The sequence below is a fragment of the Cervus elaphus genome, chromosome 21 (genome assembly GCF_910594005.1).
Source record: "Cervus elaphus chromosome 21, mCerEla1.1, whole genome shotgun sequence".
Lineage (NCBI taxonomy): Eukaryota > Metazoa > Chordata > Mammalia > Artiodactyla > Cervidae > Cervus > Cervus elaphus.
The window spans coordinates 21,886,536-21,910,367 of record NC_057835.1 but is presented as its reverse complement, the minus strand read 5'-3'; the positions used below and the strand labels follow the sequence as shown (position 1 = coordinate 21,910,367).

Here is a 23,832-nt window from a genome sequence, read left to right as displayed (position 1 = left end):
GAAGCACGGAATCTTAACCACTAGACTGCCAGAGAAGTCTCTGAAAATAACTTTTTGATAAAATAATCTTGTTTCTTAATAATTCCATTAAGTTAAAAAAAATTTTTTTTAGTTATACTTAAACGCTGAATCACTGATAGATGTTTGTTGCCTCTTTTCTGATTTTTTTTTTTTTTTTCAAGCAGTTTCCAAACATGTGGATTGTATCGCCTTAGTCAATTTACAGGGCTTCCTCTGTGGCTCAGAGGTAAAGAATCTGCCTGCAATGCAGAAGACCTAGGTTCGAGCCCTGGGTCAGGAAGATCCCCTGGAGGAGGTCATGCAACCCATTCCAGTGTTCTTGCCTGAAGAATCCTATAGACAGAGGAGCCTGGCAGGCTATATAGTCCATAAAAAAATTGGACACAACTGGAGAGACTAAGGACAACTGGTGACAATGGAATCAGAATTCCAGGAAACCCTGTTTTTCAGCCAGATTGTACTGTGGATTTAAGTGTTCTTCGCTTTACCATTATTTTGGGGTTTGAAAAAAAAAACAATGAATTGGGATTCCTAAGGATAGAACACAGGACTATACACTTAAAAATTATTCATTGTAGCTAATAGTGAATGCTAGTCAGGCCTGGTAGCCACTGGACAAAACAATATCTTAATAGTGGAAATGAATATGTTTAATAGGTCTTTATTTTTCCCATGGGAAGAAACTAAGGAACTAAAGTTTTTTTTTTTTTTCCCAAATAGGAAAAGCTTAGGGACAATATGATCAAAATGATAAATGGCCTCATCAAAATATACCAGGTATGAATTTTTCCCAGCAGTCTCAGGAATGTGAAAAATTACTTGGTATGTTGTTTAAAGACATATCAAATGTTTGCTTCAGCTGCACATATACTAAAGCTGGAACAACATGAAAGATCAGTATGGACCCTGAACAAAGATGACACACACATTCATGAAACATTCCATGTTAAAAAAAAAAAAAGACTTATCTAACTACACTTTACTCTGAGCTCTCATTTTGTTGATATGCCTTGAAATTTAGTCTTTGTCTTTATTAGAGATTCCTCCTCATCTTTTCCTGAAGGGTTGTGCAAAACCTCATATGGTCTGATACATAGCACAATATTCCAGAAGGACCCTCCTTTCCTGCCCACATGCATCATCACTTGTGGGCTCTTCACAGTAGTCTTTGTGGTGACTTGGAGTCAGAAATCACCTGGGTTCCCTCTGCACTTTTGGGCATTACATTTTTGACTTTGCTTGGAGGTCCAGTGTTTAGGGTACACCAAATCCCTCTCTGAGATTAAGTCGCCTTATCTAAGCCTCAGCAAGAGACCAGGCTTAGAGTTCTGCTCCTCATCGTTTGTTCTGCCATCTCTCCTTTCACAGTCTTGGACAATCTCCCTGTCATTTACTCTCTGATCACTTGCACTTCTACCATTTGATCTGTAATCCTTTGCCATATTTTATCATCATGTAGCGTGAATGTGGTACTGTACAGTTTTCCATGTACAGATAAGATGAAAGCAGCTTTCATCAACCTTTTCATTGCTAAGGTGGAGGAAACACAGGGCAGGGTGGTGTAATGTAAGAACATCAGCTTAAGATCTGTACATGAATGAGCTTAAAATTGAAAATGACTGCTTAAGGGCAGGAGTATATCTGAGTATAATTCTTTTATTCCTAAAGTAAGGATAGTAATACTTAACCTCTCTAAAGATATTGTTGCTATAGAGGTAATATATGTAATACATCTGGCCCAGAACAGTTATTCTTTTATTATTAGATTAAGGAAATAGCAACCCACTCCAGTATTCTTTCCTGGAGAATACCATGGACAGAGGAGCCTAGCGGGTTACAGTCCATGGGATTACAAAGAGTCGAACACAACTGAAGCAACTGAGTATGCATGCACATACTGATAATTGACATGAGGCTGGGTAGATCGTTATGAAGAGCAGATGAATTATACATCTTCAGATCTCAGCCTCAACCAAAACTCCATGCTTTTGATTGTATGAGTCTATTTTTCTCTCTTCATAGCATAACTTTTCTTCCCTTTCTCATTCAACAAATTTTTATTACTTAAGATAAACTATATATTTTGCTCTAGTCACTAAAATCACTAAAATCTAGTGATTTTAATAAGATAGGCTAACACAGCTTGTCACAGAGTTTATTACTGAGGTAGGGATATAGTGGGGTAGGGCAGTCAATTAAAATATAGAATTTTTTTTTTATTACTACTGAATTTGTTAGAACATTGCTGCTGTTGTTTACATTATGGTTTTTTGGCCGTGAGGCACATGGGATCTTAGCTCCCCAACAAGGGACTGAACCTGCACCCCCTGCATTAGAATGTAAAATCTTAACCACTGGACCATCAGGGAAGTCCCAAAAATGCAGCATGCTGAGTGCTAAGATATATGTTGCAAAGGGACCTTTAACTCATGTGGGCATCAGTCCATACCTGAGTGGTAGAGAGAAGTCATATCTAGTCAAAGAGGACAACTTCTACTTGGTTGATTAACTGATTATATGTAGCTCTGACTTCTTTCTAAAGACAAAATGTTCCATAGTTACTCAGCGTTGCTAGCCATACTTTAGGACACAATAAGTGTTTTGGCCAAATTCTATTTCCTTGATTAATACATTTAGCTGTAGCAGGTTTAAAAAAAAAAATTTCTAATGTCATAGTATCTCCTATGTCGTAATGCCCATAGTATCTCCTATCTTTTTTCTCTTAACTTTACTGTTAAAAAGATTAAGGCAATGATATCCATTTTTTTTTCACTTGTTTAAATTGGGAACATTTTCTTAAAACAAAAATCTTATTGGGATATTAAAATTTAAAACAGAAAAACCACAACCCAGACATGTTTTTGTTAATTAAGAAATTCTCAAATTTTCTCCACCCTCTTCCCCCTATTCTTTCCTAATGCTCTAGAAATCTCTCTCCAGGACCCTGATGAGTTCATGTAAAGTAAGATGGGTCGAGGTAGAAGACTTTCTGAAAGTGATTTATGGTGAAGGAGTCATTCAGCATATGCCACCCTGAAATTCAAAGAGAGTTAGGATGACATTTCAAATTATTTCCAAAGATAAGAGTCTATAGATAAATGATGCATTAGTGAGATCCAAACTCCTTTTTCTCAGAACTGTTTTCTTGTATTTTAGTGATTTTTCTCGGCTGTTCAGATTAAAAATTTGCTGGTGCCACTGGAAACAATAGAAAATGTGTCATAACAGTATAGGAAGAAAGGATAAAGTGACATGGTCTTGCCCATCTTATTCTTGGGAAGAACATGCAAATTTCATGTTTCTTCTTGGTGTTCTTCAAGATTCAAAGTCCTTCTCTTTTCATAAACAGGGATTTGAAAAAGGTCAATGCTCAATAAGAGAGGAAAGGTTTGGTCATGTTTTATGAAACTCTTGGGAGAAGGAGAGAGAGAGCAGAAAAGCCATTTTCCAAGCGGTTGTATGGATGAGATATTATTGTGTGGTGTACTTGCTTACAGCTGGTAGTAATCACTCCCCAACAGCATGCGATTATTTCCCGGTATCAAATGTGAACACATGTGAGCCTTTCTTTTCAAGAGCACTTTTTATTCATGTTCTTGAATATAGGTTATCATTGTGATCCTAACCCACATTTATTAGAGTCTGTTTTTAATCAAATGAAAGGTCTTTACTGAGGAATATTTCTTGTGGGTAAAAAAAATGAACCCACTGAAAAGTGGATAACAGCAATTTCTTTGATAATTCATTTAGTTTCTCTTCTTCATTTTTGAAGACCTTGCTTTGGTAATGTGGTTCTACAAAGACTGTTGTTTATTCACAAGTACCATAAATATCTACTTATAGTAATGTAGAGTTAGCTTACCAAGAAAGTAATGCTTTTGGAGAAGACCATGACCTATCCCATACTAAAATAATCTTAATTGGCTCCAAGGTAAAAGATATTTTGGTTTCACTTTTATTTATTTTCAGAAAATGTAAAAACAATTCTTTAAGATATACATCTATATGATGTCATCATAACTGTGGCAGGCTGAAAAAAAGTGTTCACCCCAAGACATAGTCACTTCTTAAAGCCTGGAATCTGTCAATAATATCCCATGTGGCAAAAGATATGATCAAGTTGAGGATCTTGAGAGAAGGCACTTACCTAGGATTATCTCATAAACCTTAAATACCATCACAAGTGTCCTTATGAGAAAGAGGTATACTCTAGACCCTGTGTTTCGCAACTACTGAAACCTATGCACCTGGAGCTCGCGCTCCACAATAAGAGAAGCCAGAGCAAAGAGAAATCTACACACTGCAATGAGGAGTAGAGAGCAGCCACGAGCCAAGGAATGCTGACAGCCACCAGAGGCTAAGAGAAGCAGGGAATGTATTTTCCCCTAGTGCTTCTGGAGGGAGTGAGCCTTGTCTAAACCTGTGATTTCAGGCTGCTAGATTCTGAATCTGTGAAGGAATACATTTTTCTTTTTAAAATGTCAAGTTTGTGCTAATTCTAACAATTACAGGGGACAAAAACAGTTATATTAAAAACAAAATTGAAGCTATCTAAGGTAAGTTTCAATTGTTATTTTATGTGAATGCAAAATCACCTGCTAGTCTTTATGAATTATTGATTGGTTTCTATTTTTAGGATAAATATATTTCTATAGGAAAACTTATCTTTCATCCATTTTCTTCCCTAATCCCACATCGAATTTTTGTTGAATCATTTCTTTTCATTATGGCTATACATGACGTTGGAGAAGGAAATGGCAACCCACTTCAGTATTCTTGCCTGGAAAATCCCATGGCTGGAGAAGCCTGGTAGGCTAGAGTCCATGGGGTTACAAAGAGTCGGACACAACTGAGTGACTTCACTTTCACTTTATACATGACATACAACTCTGATTTGCTTGGCTAAAGCTGAGACTATGGCTAAAATGTAAGATTGCTCTTGTTATTTGAATTACTTGATATTTTACTTCTCTCTCTACTGCCATTTAGTGAATGCGTATTTATGACCTAGAAATGATCTTAGGTTTTGCAAGATTCATAATCAATAAGTTTGACACATCACCAGCTTTCATAGGGTCTGTAGTGAAAGAGTAAATAAATAATACTAATAAACAATTGCAAAACAGTGAGAAAATATTTACCCACTGTACCTGAAGACTTGTTGTTTTGACCACATTTTATAACAGTAATTATTTTATAAAATTCTAAAAAAATGGCTCAACATGGAAAAAGGTATTGACTGGAATCCATACAAACAGCATTCTTAGACAGTTGTTCTTTGGTTATCTGCAGGGGCTGGGGTTCCAGGACCCCTAAGGATACCAAAAGCTTTGGATGCTCAGGTTTCTCATATAAAATGGCTCTAGTATAGACAACCCTCTGTAACCATAATTCCACAAATTCAACTCACCTGGGAAAGAGTATTTCAGTCTCATTTCCATTTATCTTCCCCAAACTAAAAAGCAATTCTTTAAAATATGCTTCAATATGATGTCGATGTACTGTGGTAGACTGAAAAAAAAAAAAGATTCCTCCCAATACATTCATTTCCTAATCCCTGGAGTCTGTGAATATTAATTATATCCTTATGTGGCAAAAGATGTGATTAAGGATTTTGAGAAATGGCACTTAGCTTGGATTGTCTGGGAAACCCTAAAGACCATCATGGGTGTCCTTATAAGAAAGAGCTAGAGGGAAGAGGAGAAGACGATGTAAAGGCAGAACAGAGGGAGATGCAGCCAGGTGGGCTGAATCCATAAATGTGGAACCCAAGGTTGCCTGGGTCTGATGTACATGTGTATGTGCAACATATATCTTGGATTCTCTTTATAATTTTTGTTCTGTCACTGTAAAGAGACAAAAGAAACTTGACTCCAGTGCTCTGATGGTAAATGTACTAGTTATTGCAGTATCCAAGGTAAACATTGAAATTCCTCATGCCAGTTTTCCTGCATCACTCAGAGCAACACACCAAGTCCTAAGGAATGCCTTAGAATTTACTTCTCATTTTAAGTATCAATCCTTTCTTCATAACACTCTTCCTATTGTTGATTGTTTAGGAAGAACTTTAACTTATTCTTTAATTACTAGATTGTCAACAAATGTGCTATGCATACATTATGTAAAATGTTGGAAAATAAAGCAAAATCAGGTGCAAAGACTGACAGAGGAAAGCTGACAAGGATGGATATTAAAACAGACTCCTTTCTTTGTAAAGCATCTTATGAAGTCATCTGAACCATAGGAAATCGCCAATATTTAATTATTTTTGACCTACAATAACGGTGATTTCATATCATTCAGCATAATCATTAGTAGAGATTTGGCAGCTCACTGGTGAATTTAGTGTGACTTAAGTGTCATGTGCCAAACTGAGTAAATGTATTCAGGGCAGTTTTCAGTTTGCTTCCATCATTTTCACCAGAAATGAGTGGTTCTATTTGTTCTCCCATAGGTCCGTATAAACTAAACGGGGTTGTTGCAAACATCTTTTAGAAATATTCAACTTCTATTAGGCTGCAGTTTTAGCCAAAGAAGACATTCTTCTCACTCACTTTCAGTTCCTTGATACTCTAGACCTGGGATAGACAATTTTTTTTTTCCCTTTGGTAAAGGGCCAGATAGTTAAGTACTTTAGTCATACCATCTGTTTCAGTCCAGTTCAGTTCAGTCACTCAGTTGTGTTCGACTCTTTGCGACCCCATGGACTGCAGCACGCCAGGCCTCCCTGTCCATCGCCAACTCCCAGAGTTTACCCATACTCATGTCCATCGAGTCAGTGATGCCATCCAACCTTCTCATCCTCTGTCATTCCCTTCTCCTCCTGCCCTCAATCTTTCCCAGCATCAGGGTCTTTTCGAATGAGTCAGTTCTTCACATCAGATGGCCAAAGTATTGGAGTTTCAGCTTCAGCATCAGTCCTTCCAATGAATATTCAGGACTGATTTCCTTTAGGATGGACTGGTTGGATCTCCTTGCAGTCCAAGGAACTCTCAAGAGTTTTGTCCAACACCACAGTTCAAAAGCATCAATTCTTCTGTGCTCAGCTTTCTTTATAGTCCAACTCTCACATCCATACATGACTACTAGAAAAACCATAGCTTTGACTAGGTGAACCTTTGTTGGCAAAGTAATGTCTCTGCTTTTTAATATGCTGTCTAGGTTGGTCAAACTTTCTCCCAACTTTTCTTTAATCATCTCTTTATTTTTTTTTTTTGTTCCTGTTATTCTCTTTATTCGATTAACAGATTAATTACAGATTTCAACTTTTCAATGCAACAAGTGGGTAAGTTAGAATATTCACAGCATCTTGCTAGGGCACCGTGCCAAAGAAACAGTATCTGGGTATCCGCTCTGTGCTGAGGACATAGAAAAACAAGCAAAAGTACAACCCCAATTTTGACTTTCTTCTTTTTAAATAAAGGGTTTTTCATTCCTCTTTTCAAATTGTGAACTGTCCTTAACTCCTTTTACCAATATTCACTTCAGCTTTCAGAACTTCCTTCCTCTTTCTGGAACTAATGCGCTATTCTCTTGATTGCCTGCTGGGCCAGCATCCGATTGCCAGCCAGAAACGTCACACTGCCTAAGATGGCCAGGTACTTCAGGGTCTGGAACATGTTGAGCTGTGTCAAGTAGACATACATGAGTCCCAGCATAGCAGCATGTCCCAGGTGAAAGACAATTGTGCTGGGAGCAAAAGTGAAGTTGGAGACATTGGCACCAATCCGGATCCACAGAGCAAAGAGCAGGAGCAGGGGCGAGAGGATCAGGGCGGTGAATGTATTGGACACCACTGTGGGGGGCCTCTTCTCAGGCTCGCGGAACAGGTGCTGAATTTCCTGTTTGGGGGTGAAAATGTTCTTCGACAGGACAGTTGATGGAACATCATTTTCAGGGAACCTGATGACCACATCAGCCACATTCCACAGGATTGGGTTCTTCAAAGTTGCATCTCCGATGATCAAGTAGAGAGTGTAGGTGCCAGATGCAGAGTCAAAGCATCGCCCCTAAAACAACGCGGGTGACCTACCCAGCCAAAGCCAAGGGCACATTCATCGCGGACAGCCACCAGAACTTTGCCTTATTCTTCCAGCTGGTAGATGTGAACACTGGCGCTGAACTCACCCCTCACCAGACATTTGTCCGACTCCACAACCAGAAGACTGGCCAGGAAGTGGTGTTTGTCGCAGAGCCGGACAGCAAGAATGTGTACAAGTTTGAACTGGACACCTCTGAGAGAAAGCTCGAATTTAATCATCTCTTAAGTAGCTACTCAAACCTTGCCTTCTAGAGCAGAGGAGCCAAAGATAACATTTAAGTGAATGAGTATGGTTGGGTTCAAAACTTTGTTTATTCATAATGAAATTTGAACTGAAATATTTTGATATTTGATATTTTTGATAATCTTTACTTTGGTAAATTTTCAATAGTTAAAAAAATGCAAAATACCTTCTCAGTTAATGGACATATGAAAGCATGCAAGGGTCATCATTAGCCCTTGGGCTGTAGCTTTTTCATGTTTATTCTGGAAGTATACTTGTCAAAATGTTTAGGAAACTCTTTGTAAGATTCTTTGGGTCTATGAAGTCTTAGGTTCAATAGAAGAGCCAAGAGAATCCTTGAAGTTTAAATTTCTTAGGATCCTATAATTTCTGCTCAGTAGGGATGCTACAAATGTCATTATTCTAATATTTAGCAGATTCTGTTCTGAGAAAGGAAATGCCTTTCTTCTCCAGGAGATAATCTCAGAAGTACTGTACACTAACTGGGAAAACAGTGGTAACTGAGTCAGAGAGGAAACTCAACCAAGGGAAATTTCATTTCCTCTCTAGCATAGAAATACTAGGCTGTGTGATTTTTCTCCTCCATTTATCAGCACCTGTTCCAGATGAAGGTTGTGCTTTGAGGGTCAAATAGAACAGAGCCCTGGGCATCCCCATTGAGATCCATGAACTTCCTCGTGAGTCTGTTTCCTCATTTTGGAAGTCCTAAATGAGATTAACTTGCTTCTTTCTTTTGCTCTCTCCTTTTAACTACTCATATCTGCTGAATAATCTTTCATTTTGCCAGCTATAATCACAAACAGCCACAAGGTTGGACAGTTTATGCCCCTGACTTACAAAGGGTTCGTTCAGTGATTGATTTCATGCCTAAAAAAGAGAGAGAGAGATTACCTACAAGGTGTAAGTAATTGGGTGTGAGCAATCTCTGTTCTTTGGGAAAATGAACACTTCATTCTGAGCTGGAGATCAGCCAACTGGACAGTGATTTGAGAACATTTTTTCATCGTCTCCTTTAGCTGACTGCTCTTTCCACTCAAGATCGCTGATGATTTTGCTTTCATCCTTGCCTGAAAATCAAGCCATTTGTAAATCCATGCCACTATACAGAGCCCATTGGAGAAAGAAGGCAGTATCATTTCATCCTACCTCAAACAGAATAAGGTGATTACAGTAGAGTAGACAAAGGACTCTAAGTCACACTTGGGACTATTCTCTTTAAAGTGTAGAAAACTCTGGGTGTGAATTATTGGTTTGAGAGTTGTGAGTGGTGGCTAATACATTGGAGTCATTTTCTTTCTTTTTTAAAAAAATATTTATTTATTTGACTGTGCCAGGTCTTATTAATAGTTACAGCATATGGGATCTATTTCTTTGAGCAAGGATTGAACCTGGGCCCCCTGCATTGGGAGCATGGAGTCTTAGACACTGAACCACCAGGGAAGTTCCTGGAGTCATTTTCTTTTTTGCCATAATGGTTGTTGCAGCTTTTTATATAATATGAGTTTGCAATTAGAGTTCCCAGTTTAATTCAAAACTCATCATTTCTTTACTTACTTGTGCCTCCATTTTCCTCATCTGTACAATGGGGTAATAATAACAAGCTGTTCTGAGAACAAAAGACTTGATTCATGTTTCTTTGAATGGTTTACCTCATTTAATTATTATTGTTCCAAATATCAATATCTCTACTGCTTGAGTTCTATTTACTTTGTACATTATATTGGGAATATGTGCCCTTGGAAAATCCAGCTTTCACTTAATTCTTGGTGCTTTTCTTCTCAAATCGTATAATCTAGACTCAGAGATGACTTTAATTCCAAATGGCTATGTTCTCCCTACTTCTGTGCCCTTGTACATATATATTTCCTTTCTTTGACTTGACCTGAAAAACAAATTCCAGATGCTTAGGTAGCATCTCTTTGAGAAAGACATTTCCAGCCTTTGTCCTCTGTTTCCCATCATAAACCATAAAGTTTCTGTGTTGCATGCTGTACTTACATTGTATTATCTATGTATCTGATCCCCAGGTTTCTATATTATTACCTCTTCATAAGAAAGAACTATTTTTCCCTTTGTTTTAATATCTTTTGTGTTAATCATTCAGTTGTGTCTGACTCTTTGTGACCCCATGGACTCTAGCCTGACAGGCTCCTCTGTCCATGGGATTTCCCAGGTAAGAATATTGGAGTGGGTTGTCATTCTCTTCTGAGGGGATCTTCCCAACCCAGGAACCGAATCTGGGTCTCCTGCATTGCAGGCAGATTGAATACCTTAGCTTAGCATTAAGTCAGAAATAAGAAGTGAATGTTACTACCATTATTGCCCTGTAAAAAATAATTTAGTAGGAATAAGGTTCGAATTGTAGAGAAAAGCTTGGAGAGGTTTTCTCTTTTCATTCTTAGTCTTGTACACTTAATTGAGGGGGAAAAAAAAACACTACAGCCAGTAAATCAGAAATAAACCATGTCTTGGCTGTACAATCTGTCCTGGATTTCTGTATTCTCTTAGATTCTAGCTTCACTAAGTTGGTCCTGTTCTTTCTCCTATTATTGCATTCAGTCATGTCACATGCCCAAGTCTGTGTCACAAGAAACCCAGCAAGAGGCAAGGCAAAAGCAGGTATAAAATGGTTTCTTCTTGAAATGTCTTGTTCATTTAAGCAGGATAAAACCAAGAGGTAGAAGAGTAACAAATTAGGTGATATGAGTTCAGTTCAGTTCAACTGGCACTCAGGCATGTCCGACTCTTTGTGACCCCACAGACTGCAACACACCAGGCTTCCCTGTCCAACACTAACTTCCGGAACCTGCTCAAACTCATGCCCATTGAGTCGGTGACGCCATCCAACCATCTCATCCTCTGTCATCCCCTTCTCCTCCTGCCTTCAATCTTTCCCAGAGTCGGTCTTTTCCAGTGAGTCAGTTCTTCACATCAGGTGGCCAAATTATTGGAGTTTCAGCTTCAGCATCAGTCCTTCCAATGAATATCCAGGACTGATTTCCTTTAGGATGGACTGGTTGGATCTCCTTGCAGTCCAAGGGACTCTCAAGAGTCTTCTCCAACACCACAGTTCAACAGCATCAGTTCTTTGGTGCTCAGCTTTCTTTATAGTCCAACTTTCACATCCATACATGACTAGTGGAAAAGCCATAGCTTTGACTAGATGGACCTTTGTCGGCCAAGTAATGTCTCTGTTTTTTAATATGCTGTCTGTAGGTGATATGAATATAAAATTCAATCAGCAAACACATACTTATTTCTATAACACAGAAAAGTCCAATTTGCAAGTTGTGTGACCAGCATCATAACAGGAATACCCGTGTACGATAATGAAGAGTACATTGGGCCAAGAGTCAGAAAAACAGGTTTTTCACTCTGATGTTGCCATTTCCCAGCTATTTCAATTGTTCAGCATCATCCTGAACATTTCTCTCCTGGTTTTCTCATTTGTACAGCAGAGCTGAGATCTGGTATGCTTTTTATTTCACTGTCAGAGTATTCCTCTAAAGAGGTCTAGATACTCTTTGAGAAAGCACTTACTCCTGGGACTTCACTGGTGGTCCAATGGTTAAGAATTTGCCTTCCAATGCAGGGGACTCAGGTTTGCTCCCTGGTTGGGGGACTAAGATCCCACACGCCACATGTCAACTATATATGTACTGCAGCTACTGAGCTTGTACACAGCAACTAAGATCCCACGCAGCCAAAAAATAAGTAAATATTAAACAAAACACAACCCTGATTCCTCAATACTGCTTCTCAAACTAAATTCTTTGTTTCTAACTTCCATCTACTAGGAAGTAACTCCATTTGGGAAGTTGTAGAGTAGCAAATTTGTGGCAAAACATTTCAGTAAAGGGCTTCCCAGGTGGCACAGTGGTAAAGAATCTACCCATCAATTCATGAGATGCAGGAGATGCAGGTTTGATCCCTGGGTCAGGAAGATCCCCTGGAGAAGGAAATGGCACCCTACTCCAGTATTCTTGCCTGGAAAATTCCATGGGCAAAGGATCCTGGTAGGCTACAGTCCCTGGGGCCACAAAGAGTTGGGAGTGACTGAGCACACACACATTTCAGCAAACAGGATAGCTTCTAGCCCGTAAAGGAAGCCCTGGAAGCTGGGCAAGCATTATCCAGGATGTTCTTTGATTTTTAATTTGGATACTTTTCATTCTGTTAATCAAGTGACTACAGGATGAGATCTATAGTCCTCACTCCTCAAAAGAAATGTCTCCTAGGCTTTCTTTCCAACTCTGAAACAGTGATTTGAAGATAAGCCAGCTCTGCTCCTGCAACTGGGAAATTGCTATAAAGCAGCTGTCCAAATCCTCTACCACCTAGACAATCACAAGCTACTGGTAAGATTCAGATCCAGAAAATGGGCTCAAATGAGTTTAATTGACAAAAAGCTCCCTGTCTTCTGATGTAGATATCTTTGTCCTTGTTGCACAGTGTTCTATGCTTCCCACCCCTTAATCCTGGGTCCTAGAAGCCTACATGTGGTGAAAAAAGTATTCATAAATTAAGAGATGACTGGTATTTTTTGTGTCTATTCAGTGAATGCATTGGGTTGGCCAAATATTCATTTGGGTTTTTCTATGACATATTATGGAAAAACCTGGATAAATTTTTGGCCAACCCAATATATCTGAAAGCTGGCCATACTCCTTGTTAATTACAAGGAGTAATTAACTCCTTGAAGGTTGTTACTCCTTCTCTTTCTCTGCAATTACACTTTCTGCCTCCTTCCAGGGACCACTGTGTTCATATGTCTATCTCCCCTATGAACGAGCATTGCCTCTTCACCCCACTGCCCCAAAACATCCATTAAGTTCCCAGTTCTGAACTCAACCCTGTCTGTGGTTGTAAATTATTCAATAATCCACTTGAGTTTACATTGTCAATAGTAGGTAAGAGTGAATGGCATTACATTTCCTACAAACCAACTGTGTTTTGTTTTTTTTTCTTTTTTTTCTCCAACTGTGTTTTAATAAGAATAAATCATGAGCATAATCCGTGGATTAAGAGTTGCTAACATCAAACAGTCAAATTAACAGATCTACATTCAACCCTCAATAAACTTGGCCCTGCCCATGAGTTCTGCCTTAGTGACCAGAGAACTTCATTTTAAAGCTCTGTGGAACACTATATCCTGTTGAAGACATTTACTTTTTATTAGGAAAAGAATTTTTGCTGAAGAAAGGGTATCATATAAAATCACAAATATTGACAATATTTGCGTGCATGCTCGGTTGTGTTTAGGCTTCCCTGGTAGCTCAGACGGTAAAGCGTCTGCCTACAATGCGGGAGACCTGGGATCGATCCCTGGGTCGGGAAGATCCCCTGGAGAAGGAAATGGCAACCCACTCCTGTATTCTTGCCTGGAGAATCCCATGGACTGAGGATCCTGGTAGTCTACAGTCCATGGGGTCGCAAAGAGTCGGACACGACTGAGTGACTTCGCTATTCACTATTTAGTTGTGTTTGACTCTTTGGGACCCCACAGACTGTAGCCTGCCGGGTTCCTCTGTTCATGGGATTTCCCAGGCAAGAGTACTGGGGTGAGTTGCTGTTTCCTTCTCTAGGAGATCTTCCTGATCTTGAACCCATGTCTCCTGCATTGGCAGGTGAATTCTATACCACTGAGCCATCTGGGAAGCCCCAATATTGATAATAAACTGGCCAAAAACAAAATCTTGAGTTCTTCTTCCTTCTTATCTTTGCTTTTCTCTCTGTCTCCACACTCCCATTTCTGTACTTTAATGCACTGTGTTTCATGAAAACATTCCTTGTACTGTGTTAAGGAAAGGATGAAGATTTACTCCAATCTGTCTCCTGAGATTGTCAAGAAGTAAATTGCCCCTCACTTTTCTGTTCTGTTGATGATCATCAAAATTATTGAAAATATCACCTGAGAGCATTCTCATGCAAATGGATAGACCTGAGCAGTAGAGTCAACAAAAATAAAACATACTGTACTTGGAGGACTCAAACTTATTTTGAAACTTTCAAAGTGAATTCATTTGAATATAATTTTTCTTTAAAAAATACGTAATATACTTTGTTCACCCTATGTGGTATCAATCTTTATATTACTCCTCTAGGAAAAAAGAAAGAGATACCATTTTGAACTTCAGTTTATTCTTAAGAGATTGGAAATTACCAGACAGATTGTAAAGGAATTGACTCAAATATATTGGCAGAAAGGAAAGCCTTTGTAACACATCTCCCCCATGTGCAATTTCGAAACCACCTAAAACACTAATAAATGGGAGGACTGCCTTTCCTCTGGATGAGCCACTGTCATGGTGATGTCTGGATTGGATTAACTCTTCTAAGTCAATATACACTCTCTGACTGAAGTCGAAGCAGGGATGTGGTCAGATTGTAAACACTTAGCACAAGAGAAAAGTCCAGCGATCCCTAGAGTTCCTAGCCAACCTTTGGAGAATTCACTGTCAGGTCGTAACGAGAATGGGAAAGTATAGGTTTCCTTATTATTATTCTAGAGTTGTGTCCTTTTCCTCTTGCTGGCTAACTCCTGTAGAAAGGGGCGGGGGGGAAATGTGTAACAGCAAGGGGACCACACCCTGACATTTTATTTCATCAAAACTTCGTAGCCAATTTGGGACTAGTGAAAAAAAGATTCCAAGTCAAGTTACATTCTGAGTCGTCTTGTGGCAATTTGTCCTCATGCAGAAAATAAACAACAGGGATGCAAGAAGCAACATGTCTGCTGTTTTTGATTTTTAAGATGACACATACAAAAATAAACCAACATCTTGGTCAGGAGGAACTTTATCAGGGTCAATTACTTTCGTTTCCCAGGAGAGGTTTAAATAACACATGCAGAACTAGACCTTTAGCCTTGGCAACAGACTGTCAGGATTCCCCATCTTTGAGAAAATACGCATTTCTCTATCAGTCTACCTTAGTTTCGTTAACAAGCTGATGGAATTAGGTAATTTCAGTGTGGGCTCCAGACTTAGTACATTACAACACGTTTAAGTAATTTGCATGCATGCTCAGTTGTGTCAGCCTCTTTGAGACCCCCTGGACTGTAGCCTGCCCAGGCTCCTGTATTCTTGTAATTCACCAGGCAAGCATACTGGAATAGGTTGCCGTTTCCTCCTCCAGGGGATCTACCCAACCCAGGGATAGAATCCGTGTCTCCCATGTCTCCTGCATTAGCGGATCCCTACCACTGAGCCACCTGGGAAACATTCAAGTAGTACATATATGGCTAAATTCTTAAAGATAGATCCCATTTATACTCTCTCCTTGGTCTTCCTTGAATAATAAAAATTATAACTAAATTAGTATTTGTTTATTGTATTAGTAAGTTTTATTTAAATTCTTGAACTTTCCATAAAAAAGTTGAGATTTGGGAAACTGGGTCTAGATCATAGTGCCTATTTTCTAATATCCAAGATTCATAAACCAGATTGCTTGTAATCTAGGTAACAGTATCATTTTTTTTTCCAGTTTCTGAAATGGGCAAAGTACTAGAACAGAACCATTTGCAAGATTTTAAATAACAGATCAACTTCAATTATATGAAATAAATAAGTAGTAGTAGGAATATCAGTATCAATATTTCATCATTGTCATCAGCCTATGAAATGCTAGTCAGATACCCACTATGGACAATTCACTGTGCTAGGCATGAGGAATTTAAAGTTTCCATTTTGGTCCTTATTTTGTAAAAACATTTATTTAGGAAGATGGAACATACTTATAGATAGATTGGCATAATAGAAGTTCTCAATGAATGACCTAGTCACAAAACGCTGTGGGAATTCAGGAAGGGAAGCAATAGTGATGTAATAACCAAAACAAAGAGAAATGATTTGAGTTGGGCTTAGGCTATTTGGACTTTGAAGAGGAAGAGAAGAGGAGAGAACATTCCAGGCAGGTTGGCCTAGATAGCAAAGCTTTGGATATTGTAATGAGCACACCTATTAGGGAAATAGTAAATGATTCCGTTTGATTTATGAGAGTCAGCGGAAAAAGCAGAGACATCACTTTGTCAACAAAGGTCCCTCTAGTCAAAGCTATGGCTTTTCCAGTAGTCATGTACAAATGTGAGAGCTGGACAATAAAGAAGGCTGAGTGCTGAAGAACTGATATTTTTGAACAGTGGTGGTGGAGAAGTTTCTTAAGAGTCCCTTGCACAACGAGAAGATCAAACCAATCAATCCTAAAGGACATCGACCCTGAATAGTCATTGGGAGGACTGATGCTGAAGCCGAAGCTCCAATACTTTGGCCACATAATGCAAAGAACTGACTCACTGTAAAAGACCCTGATGCTGGGAAAGATTGAGGGCAGAAGGCAAAGGGGATGACAGAGGATAAGATTGTTGGATGGCATCATCAACACAATGGACATGAGTTTGAGCAAACTCCAGGAGATAGTGAAGGACAGGGAAGCCTTGCATGCTGCTGTCCATGGGGTCGTAAAGAGTTGAATGTGACTCAGTGACTGAACAACAACAACAGTGGAGACCCCAAGAGTCACATCCTAAGGCAATTGTGCAGAGCTTCTGTACTAGGCTGAGCAATTTGACTAGATTAGGAGGAAATGGAGAAACATATTCAACAGTACTGGAATTAGGTGTTCCAAACTTAGGAAATCATGGACCCAGAAGGAAGGGATCAGAATCTCAGGAGAAAAACCTGAGAAGTGATATAGCTGAACAGATCTTGGCTGATGTCAGAACCTGCTATGCTTTGGCTCATATTTTCCATCCTGATTTCACCTGTGCTGATCCTTTTTTGGCACTGAACACAGCAACTTGCAGCCCATGTTTCTTCTAGGGCTGAAAGCACTTTGTGGATAAGAATCTTTTTTCTTTGTTTCTCTAGTTTGCAGCACTTCAACCAACATATTCCAAACTCAATAGCCATGTGTTAACTAAATGATGGATTTAATAAGTAAGACAATTGAATAGGGCGATTATAGCAATGTATCTTTTCGAATTAAACTTTTTTGTCTTTGGCAGATATATGCCCAGGAGTGGGATTGTTGGATCATATGGTAATGCAATTTCAGTTTTTTGAAGAGACCTTCATACTATTTTCCATGGTGACTGCATCAATTTACATTCCCACCAACAGAGTAGGAGGGTTTCCTTTTCTCCACACCCTTTCCACCATTTAGTGTTTGTAGACTTTTTGACAATGAGCATTCTGACCAGTGTGACCTGACACCTCACTGGAGTCTTGATTTGCCTGTCTCTTTATATGAGTCACCAGGGAAGTCCCACTCAGACACATTTTAAATGTTTCTTAGAGCCAAGGCTAAAGGGAGATTTTAGGCTTTCTGTATCCTATGTTTGGGGCTTCCACAGTGGCTGAGTGGTAAAGAATCTGCTTGCCAATGCAGGAGACCTGGATTCGATCCCTGGGTTAAGATCCCCTGGAGAAGGAAATGGCAACCCACTCCAATATGCTTGCCTGGAAAATCCCATGAACAGAGGAGCCTGATGGGCTACAGTACAAGGGGTTGCAAAAGAGTGGGACACGACTTAGCAACTAAAGACAACAACAACAATATTACTGATGCTGATCTTGTCATGTACCTGTTAGCCATCTGGGTGTCTTTGGAAAAATGTTTGTTTAGGTCTTCTGTCTATTTTTTGATTTGGTTGCTTATTTTTTTTTATATCGAGCTGATGAGCAGTTTGTTTATTTTGAAGATTAATCCCTCATTGGTCTCATTGTTTGCAGATATTTACAAACAAAGCTAGTGGAGATGAGGGAATTCCAGTTGAGCTATTTCAAATCCTAAAAGATGATGCTGTGAAAGTGCTGCACTCAATATGCCAGCAAATTTGGAAAACTCAGCAGTGGCCACAGGACTGGAAAAGGTCAGTTTTCATTCTAATCCCAAAGAAAGGCAATGCCAAAGAATGCTCACACTACTGCACAATTGCATTCATCTCACATGCTAGCAAAGTAACGCTCAAAATTCTCCAAAATAGGCTTCAGTAATATGTGAACCATGAACTTCCAGATGTTCACGTTGGATTTAGAAAAGCAAGAGGAATCAGAGATCAAATTGCCAACATCCATTGGATCATTGAAAATGCAAGCGAGATTCAGAAAAACATCTACTTCTGCTTCATTGATTATGCCAAATCCTTTGACTGTGTGGATCACAACAAACTGTGGAAAATTCAAGAAGTGGGATTACCAGACCACCTGACCTGCCTCTTGAGAAGCCTGTATGCAGGTCAAGAAACAACAGTTAGAACTGGACATGAAACAACAGACTGGTTCCAAATCAGAAAAGGAGTACATCAAGGCTGTATATTGTCACCCTGCTTATTAAACTTATATGCAGAGTACATCATGCAAAATGCCGGGCTGGATGAAGCACAAGCTGGAATCAAGATTGCCGGGAGAAATATCAATAACCTCAGATATGCAGACGACACCACCCTTATGGTAGAAAGTGAAGAAGAACTAAAGAGCCTCTTGACAAAAGTGAAAGAGGAGAGTGAAAAAGTTGGCTTAAAGCTCAGCATTCAGAAAACTAAGATCATGGCATCTGGTTCCATCACTTCATTGCAAATAGGTGGGGAAACAGTGGAAACGGACCTAATTTTGTTTGGGCTCCAAAATCACTGCAGATGGTGACTGCACCCATGAAATTAAAAGACACTTGCTCCTTGGAAGAAAAGCTATGACCAAACTTGACAGCATATTAAAAAGCAAAGACATTACTTTGCCAACAAACATTGGTCTAGACAAAGCTATGGTTTTTCCAGTAGTCATGTATGGATGTGAGAGTAAGACTATAAACAAAGCTGAGTGCTGAAGAATTGATGCTTTTGAACTGTGCTGTTGGAGAAAACTCTTAAGAGTCCCTTGGACTGCAAGGAGATCCAACCAGTCCATCCTAAAGGAAATCAGGTCTGAATATTCATTGGAAGAACTGATGCTGAAGCTGAAACTCCAATCAATACTTTGGCACCTGATGTGAAGAACTGACTCATTTGAAAAGACCCTGATGCTGGGAAAGATTGAGGGTGGTAGAAGAGGTCAACAGAGGATGAGATGGTTGGATGGCATCACTGACTCAATGGACATGAGTTTGAGCAAACTCCAGGAGTTGGTGATGGACAGGGAGACCTGGCGTGCTGCAGTCCATGCAGTCGAAAAGAGTCGGACACAACTGAGTGGCTGAACTGAACTGAACTGATAGGTTGTTGAATAAAGAACTTACTCTTAATTTCAACCCACTTTTGCAGTAGTTTATTCCACTCTTCTAATGCATTTAAACTCTGCTGAACTCAAACTTACTGTTACCTGTAAGTATTAGCTTTCCTGCTTTCACAGTTTTTGCTAATTTCTTTCTTCCATTTGGAATGCAGTTTATTTGTACTTTCAGTTACTAAAATGTCACCTACTCTTCAGGTCTAACTAAAAACACACTGTTTCATAGAAGCGGCAGATGATAAATAATTATCCATTGTGTGTATACTTCAGCATGTACTTCATTGGATTACATAATTATATTTTATGTTACTTAGTGATCTCAAATTACAGTATACAATTACTCATAAATGTTAAAATACTTAAATATATATTATATAATTACTTAATAAAAGTTCAAAAATTTAAAATATACAATCATACTCTAGTAAAAATTTAAAAAAATAAATTTGAAGTTTCAGTTCAATACCTTTCTCATAATCATTCCTTTTAACAACTACTACTAAGCGTTTCACTTTCTCTGTAGTGAAGATTAAATCAAACACACTTAAACATTTAAAAAAGTATTTTCTAAGTTCAAAGTCTTCTAGTGCAAACATATAACTTTTGGGTTATCTCGATGACTAAATGGCAGTTTTGATGAACAATTCTTATATGGTCTGGTCTTCTGCCTTTCATTTGCTCAAATTGTAAAAAAGAGTCATCTGTTCATTATCTTTTCTTTTTTAATTATTGTATAATTGACATAACATTATCATCTCACTATAGGTCTTGTCAAGTTACTTTGCATTTTAGTGGTTTTATGTCTGCAGTGACCACAGCTGCCAGAATGTATATAGTCTATTCTCTCTTTCATGATGAAATAAGTAATTAAATGATTTAAATAAATACTGTTCTAGGTAAACAGAATTCTTTTTTAAGTAATATAGACAGCTATAGCTCTTGAATATGTTATCAAAATAACTAAAAACACAAAAGATGAACAAATAGGGTTAATTCTATCATTATGAATTTTTTATTATAAGAAATGATGAGCATTATTGAGATTATGAAATATTGAAATTATTTTTTATTTTAAGAAATAAGCTCACCATTCTTAGCCAAGCTAAGTATGCATTTATGTAATAAGGCCAATGTTGAATTCTCTTTCTAGGTGTTGTCTTATGTCATGGCCTTTTTCTCTGTGTTTCATTTCCTGGGTGCAAAGCTTCCCTAAGAACAGAATTAAAATTCACTGTTTATTTATCTCCAGATTTCTAACTAGAGTGGATACAATCAAACATAAAATTATTGAATGTGTGGTTCTAATAAAAAAAAATTTAAAAGTCATGGCAAGATCACATGTAAACGTCTCATTTTACTCTTTAACTAACTTGCAGAAAGATCCACTACTAAACCTTCAAATGTGGATTTAGGCTACCACATTGACCAGTTCAAAAAAGTAACAAGATCAGGTTATTTTAAAGTAATTTTAAAATGTAGGGGAACATTTTTTTAAAAGCAGTCATACATTGATTGAAAAAGTTATATGCAATCATGCAATAGACATTAGGAAACTGTTAAACATGAAGTAGTCCTTTGCCTTGACATGGAATTGTGTTCATAATATACTGGGAATAAAACAAACTAAATTTCAGAAAAGTCTGCTTAGTGTTGACACCATTTTTTTCAATCTCTCAGAGTAAAACCTTGAAATGGTTCTTGACTCTTTTCTTTCTCTCATGGTTTGCTTTTAATTCTTTGGGAAATAATTTTGACTCTTAAGATATGACACCATCTCTCTTCTCTGGCTCATAACAATTCTCCTTTCTCTTTCCTTTGCACCTTCCAGTGGGCTCCCAACACACAGTCAGAATAATTTCTTTAAACACAAGTCATATCATGTTTACGGTTTTGCTCAAACCTGCCAGCAGCTTCTGCCTCATGCAAAATGAAAGCCAAAATTCTCACAGTGAACTACAAGGGCCTCCACGATCTTCTTTCCACTGTCTCCCTGCCCTCGTTTCCTGCTACTGTTCTCTGCTCCACTTCTGCTCCGTCAGTTTCCTTGCTGGTCCTAGAACAAGCTAGGCATTCCGCCTTAAGGCTGTTTCACATCCCTGGAATTGTTGCAGGAAGGGAGACGTCTTCTAGGGTCTGAGACTGAGCTCTTGTCTAACACCTGGAAATGAATTGTCAGAGGAGACACACGCGTGGACAAGGCAGGTGACTTTACTAGGAAGGGGTGCCTGGACAGAGAGCAGCAGGGCACGGGAACCCAGGAGGACTGCTCTGCCACATGGCTCACAGTCTTGGGTTTTATGGCAATTAGGTTAGTTTCCAGGTTGTCTCTGGCCAACCCCTCTGTCTTGGAGTCCTTCCTTGGCACATCAGTCAGCCAAGATGGGTTCCAGTGAGAAATATTCTGAGAGGTTGGGAGGATGTATGGGTTGGCATCTTCTCTCTCCTTTTGACCTTTCCCGAATTCTTCTCGTTAGTTTTTCATTCCTTACCAGGACCTCCAGTTTAAGTTAACTCATACAAGTGGTTTACTATGGTGCCTGGCCAGGGCAGGTGTTTCCCCTAACAAAAGATTTTCCTGCAGGCACCCACATGGCTGACTGCTCACTTCCTTTAGGTGTTTTCCTAACTGTCATATACTCAATGAGGCTTATCCCAAACACTCAATTTTAAAAGTCAAGATTATAGTCCCAGCTTTATCCCTAGCACTCTCCAGTTCCTTTCACCCTTTCTACCATATTGCTCATTATTTATTCATTATGGAAAGTAGGTGAAGTGAGTGTTAGTTGCTCACTCGTGGCCAGCTCTTTGCGACCCCACGGACCATGTAGCCTGCCAGGCTGCTCTGTCCATGGAATTCTCCAGGCAAGAATACTGAAGTGGGTAGCCATTCCCTTTTCCAGGGGATCTTCCTGACCCAGAGATTGAACCTGGATCTTCCATGTTGCAGGCAGCTTTTTTAACATCTGAGCCACCGGGGAAATCCCTTATTCATTATAATCATTATTTGTTATCTGCTTCTAGCTAAAGAAAGAGTATTACTACTATCCATTCTCCATAAGAGAAGGAATCTTTGCCCATTTGTTTACTCCTATATTTTAAGTATCTGGAATATAGAATGCAATTAAATAATTATTTGTGAAATAAGTGTTTTTTTTTAATAATATAGAACCTAATCTCAAGGGATATATATCAATTGTTAGTGAAGACGATGATGGGAAAATATGGAGGGGTGGATAGAGTTTTTACCTTTCGCTTCCTATAGATCTGCAATGCTAGATATTTAAAGACAGTATAACTTTTATAATAACAATGCATATCTAAAAACAAAAAGCGAATACATCAGCCTTAATTCCACTATTCTAACCCATTCAATACTGATTTTTCCTATTGAATAGACTTGTAATAAATTAAACAGACTTGTTTACTGTTTTGCACAAACCTGCCAGCAGCTATTCAATTACAAGCAATTGGATGGACTTGTAATAAAAACAGATTGCTAGTAGCTTTTGCAGTCACATCTATTAGGAAACTTGATTCTAATATACTGTTGCAAATTTCTTTTTGATTCACTAGAAATTAAGGAGAATAGTTAAAATGTAGACTGGAACTTTCAGTGCCATCCACCTTTGAGAATGCATTTGCTCACAATTTCTGATAAAACTATACTTTGGAAGGAGAAGGAAAAAAGCAAACTCTTCAACTTGATATGATTCAAAAGACCTGGAGGTCTCTATAGAAACACAGGTACATAAGAGTTATGCATATATTTATATAAATTTGTAAAGCTCATCTGAATGTGGATATCATCTGTGATTCTTTCTGCAAAACAGAGCTAGCCTGCAGAGGAAAAAAAAGTAGGTAGTAGATTGACAATTTCATAAGAGTTGTCATTTGGTAAAATAAGTTTCTATTGCTGGTCATAGTACCCCAAAATAAACAGAAACAAGAGATTGCCTGCAGGCTGTCTATTAAGATTTATCCATGTTTTCTGGGAGGATGAACACTGGCACATAACAGAAATGCATCTTATTTTGATAAAATGATATTTCCTAGCATAGTCTTGAAACAGTGGCTCAAAAAGAGGTAAATGTTATAGGGTAAGAAGTAGATTTAGGACGGAGTATGGAGTGACGGCAGAGAGGGCAAGGCAAGTTTGGGGGTGGGGGTGGCTATGAAAGAGCCAGGCATCAGAAGTCATTGGTTGCAAGGAGCTTGTTAAAAGTCTTTAAAATAAATCTACTTTATTATTGTTCCTACCAATGCTCACAGACAGAATTGCATCTCTTTCACGCAATTATCCA

General features: G+C 38.6%; 1 protein-coding gene and 1 non-coding gene across 2 annotated transcripts in view; one reads left to right on the top strand and one right to left on the bottom strand.

Moving 5' to 3' along the window:
* The first annotated feature begins 869 nt into the window (after nucleotides 1–869).
* LOC122679693 lies at nucleotides 870–972 on the top strand. The gene has a single exon (XR_006336487.1). It is a non-coding gene; the product is annotated as a U6 spliceosomal RNA (small nuclear RNA).
* Nucleotides 973–7,238: 6,266 nt separating this feature from the next.
* The window catches only part of LOC122679081 (dolichyl-diphosphooligosaccharide--protein glycosyltransferase subunit 2-like), a 33,572-nt gene continuing 16,978 nt past the window's right edge, over nucleotides 7,239–23,832 (bottom strand). Inside the window, exon 4 of the mRNA XM_043879340.1 lies at nucleotides 7,239–8,030. Within this exon, the coding sequence (XP_043735275.1) occupies nucleotides 7,539–8,030 (492 nt within the window). The 3' untranslated portion in view covers nucleotides 7,239–7,538. The remainder of the gene's footprint in view (nucleotides 8,031–23,832) is intronic.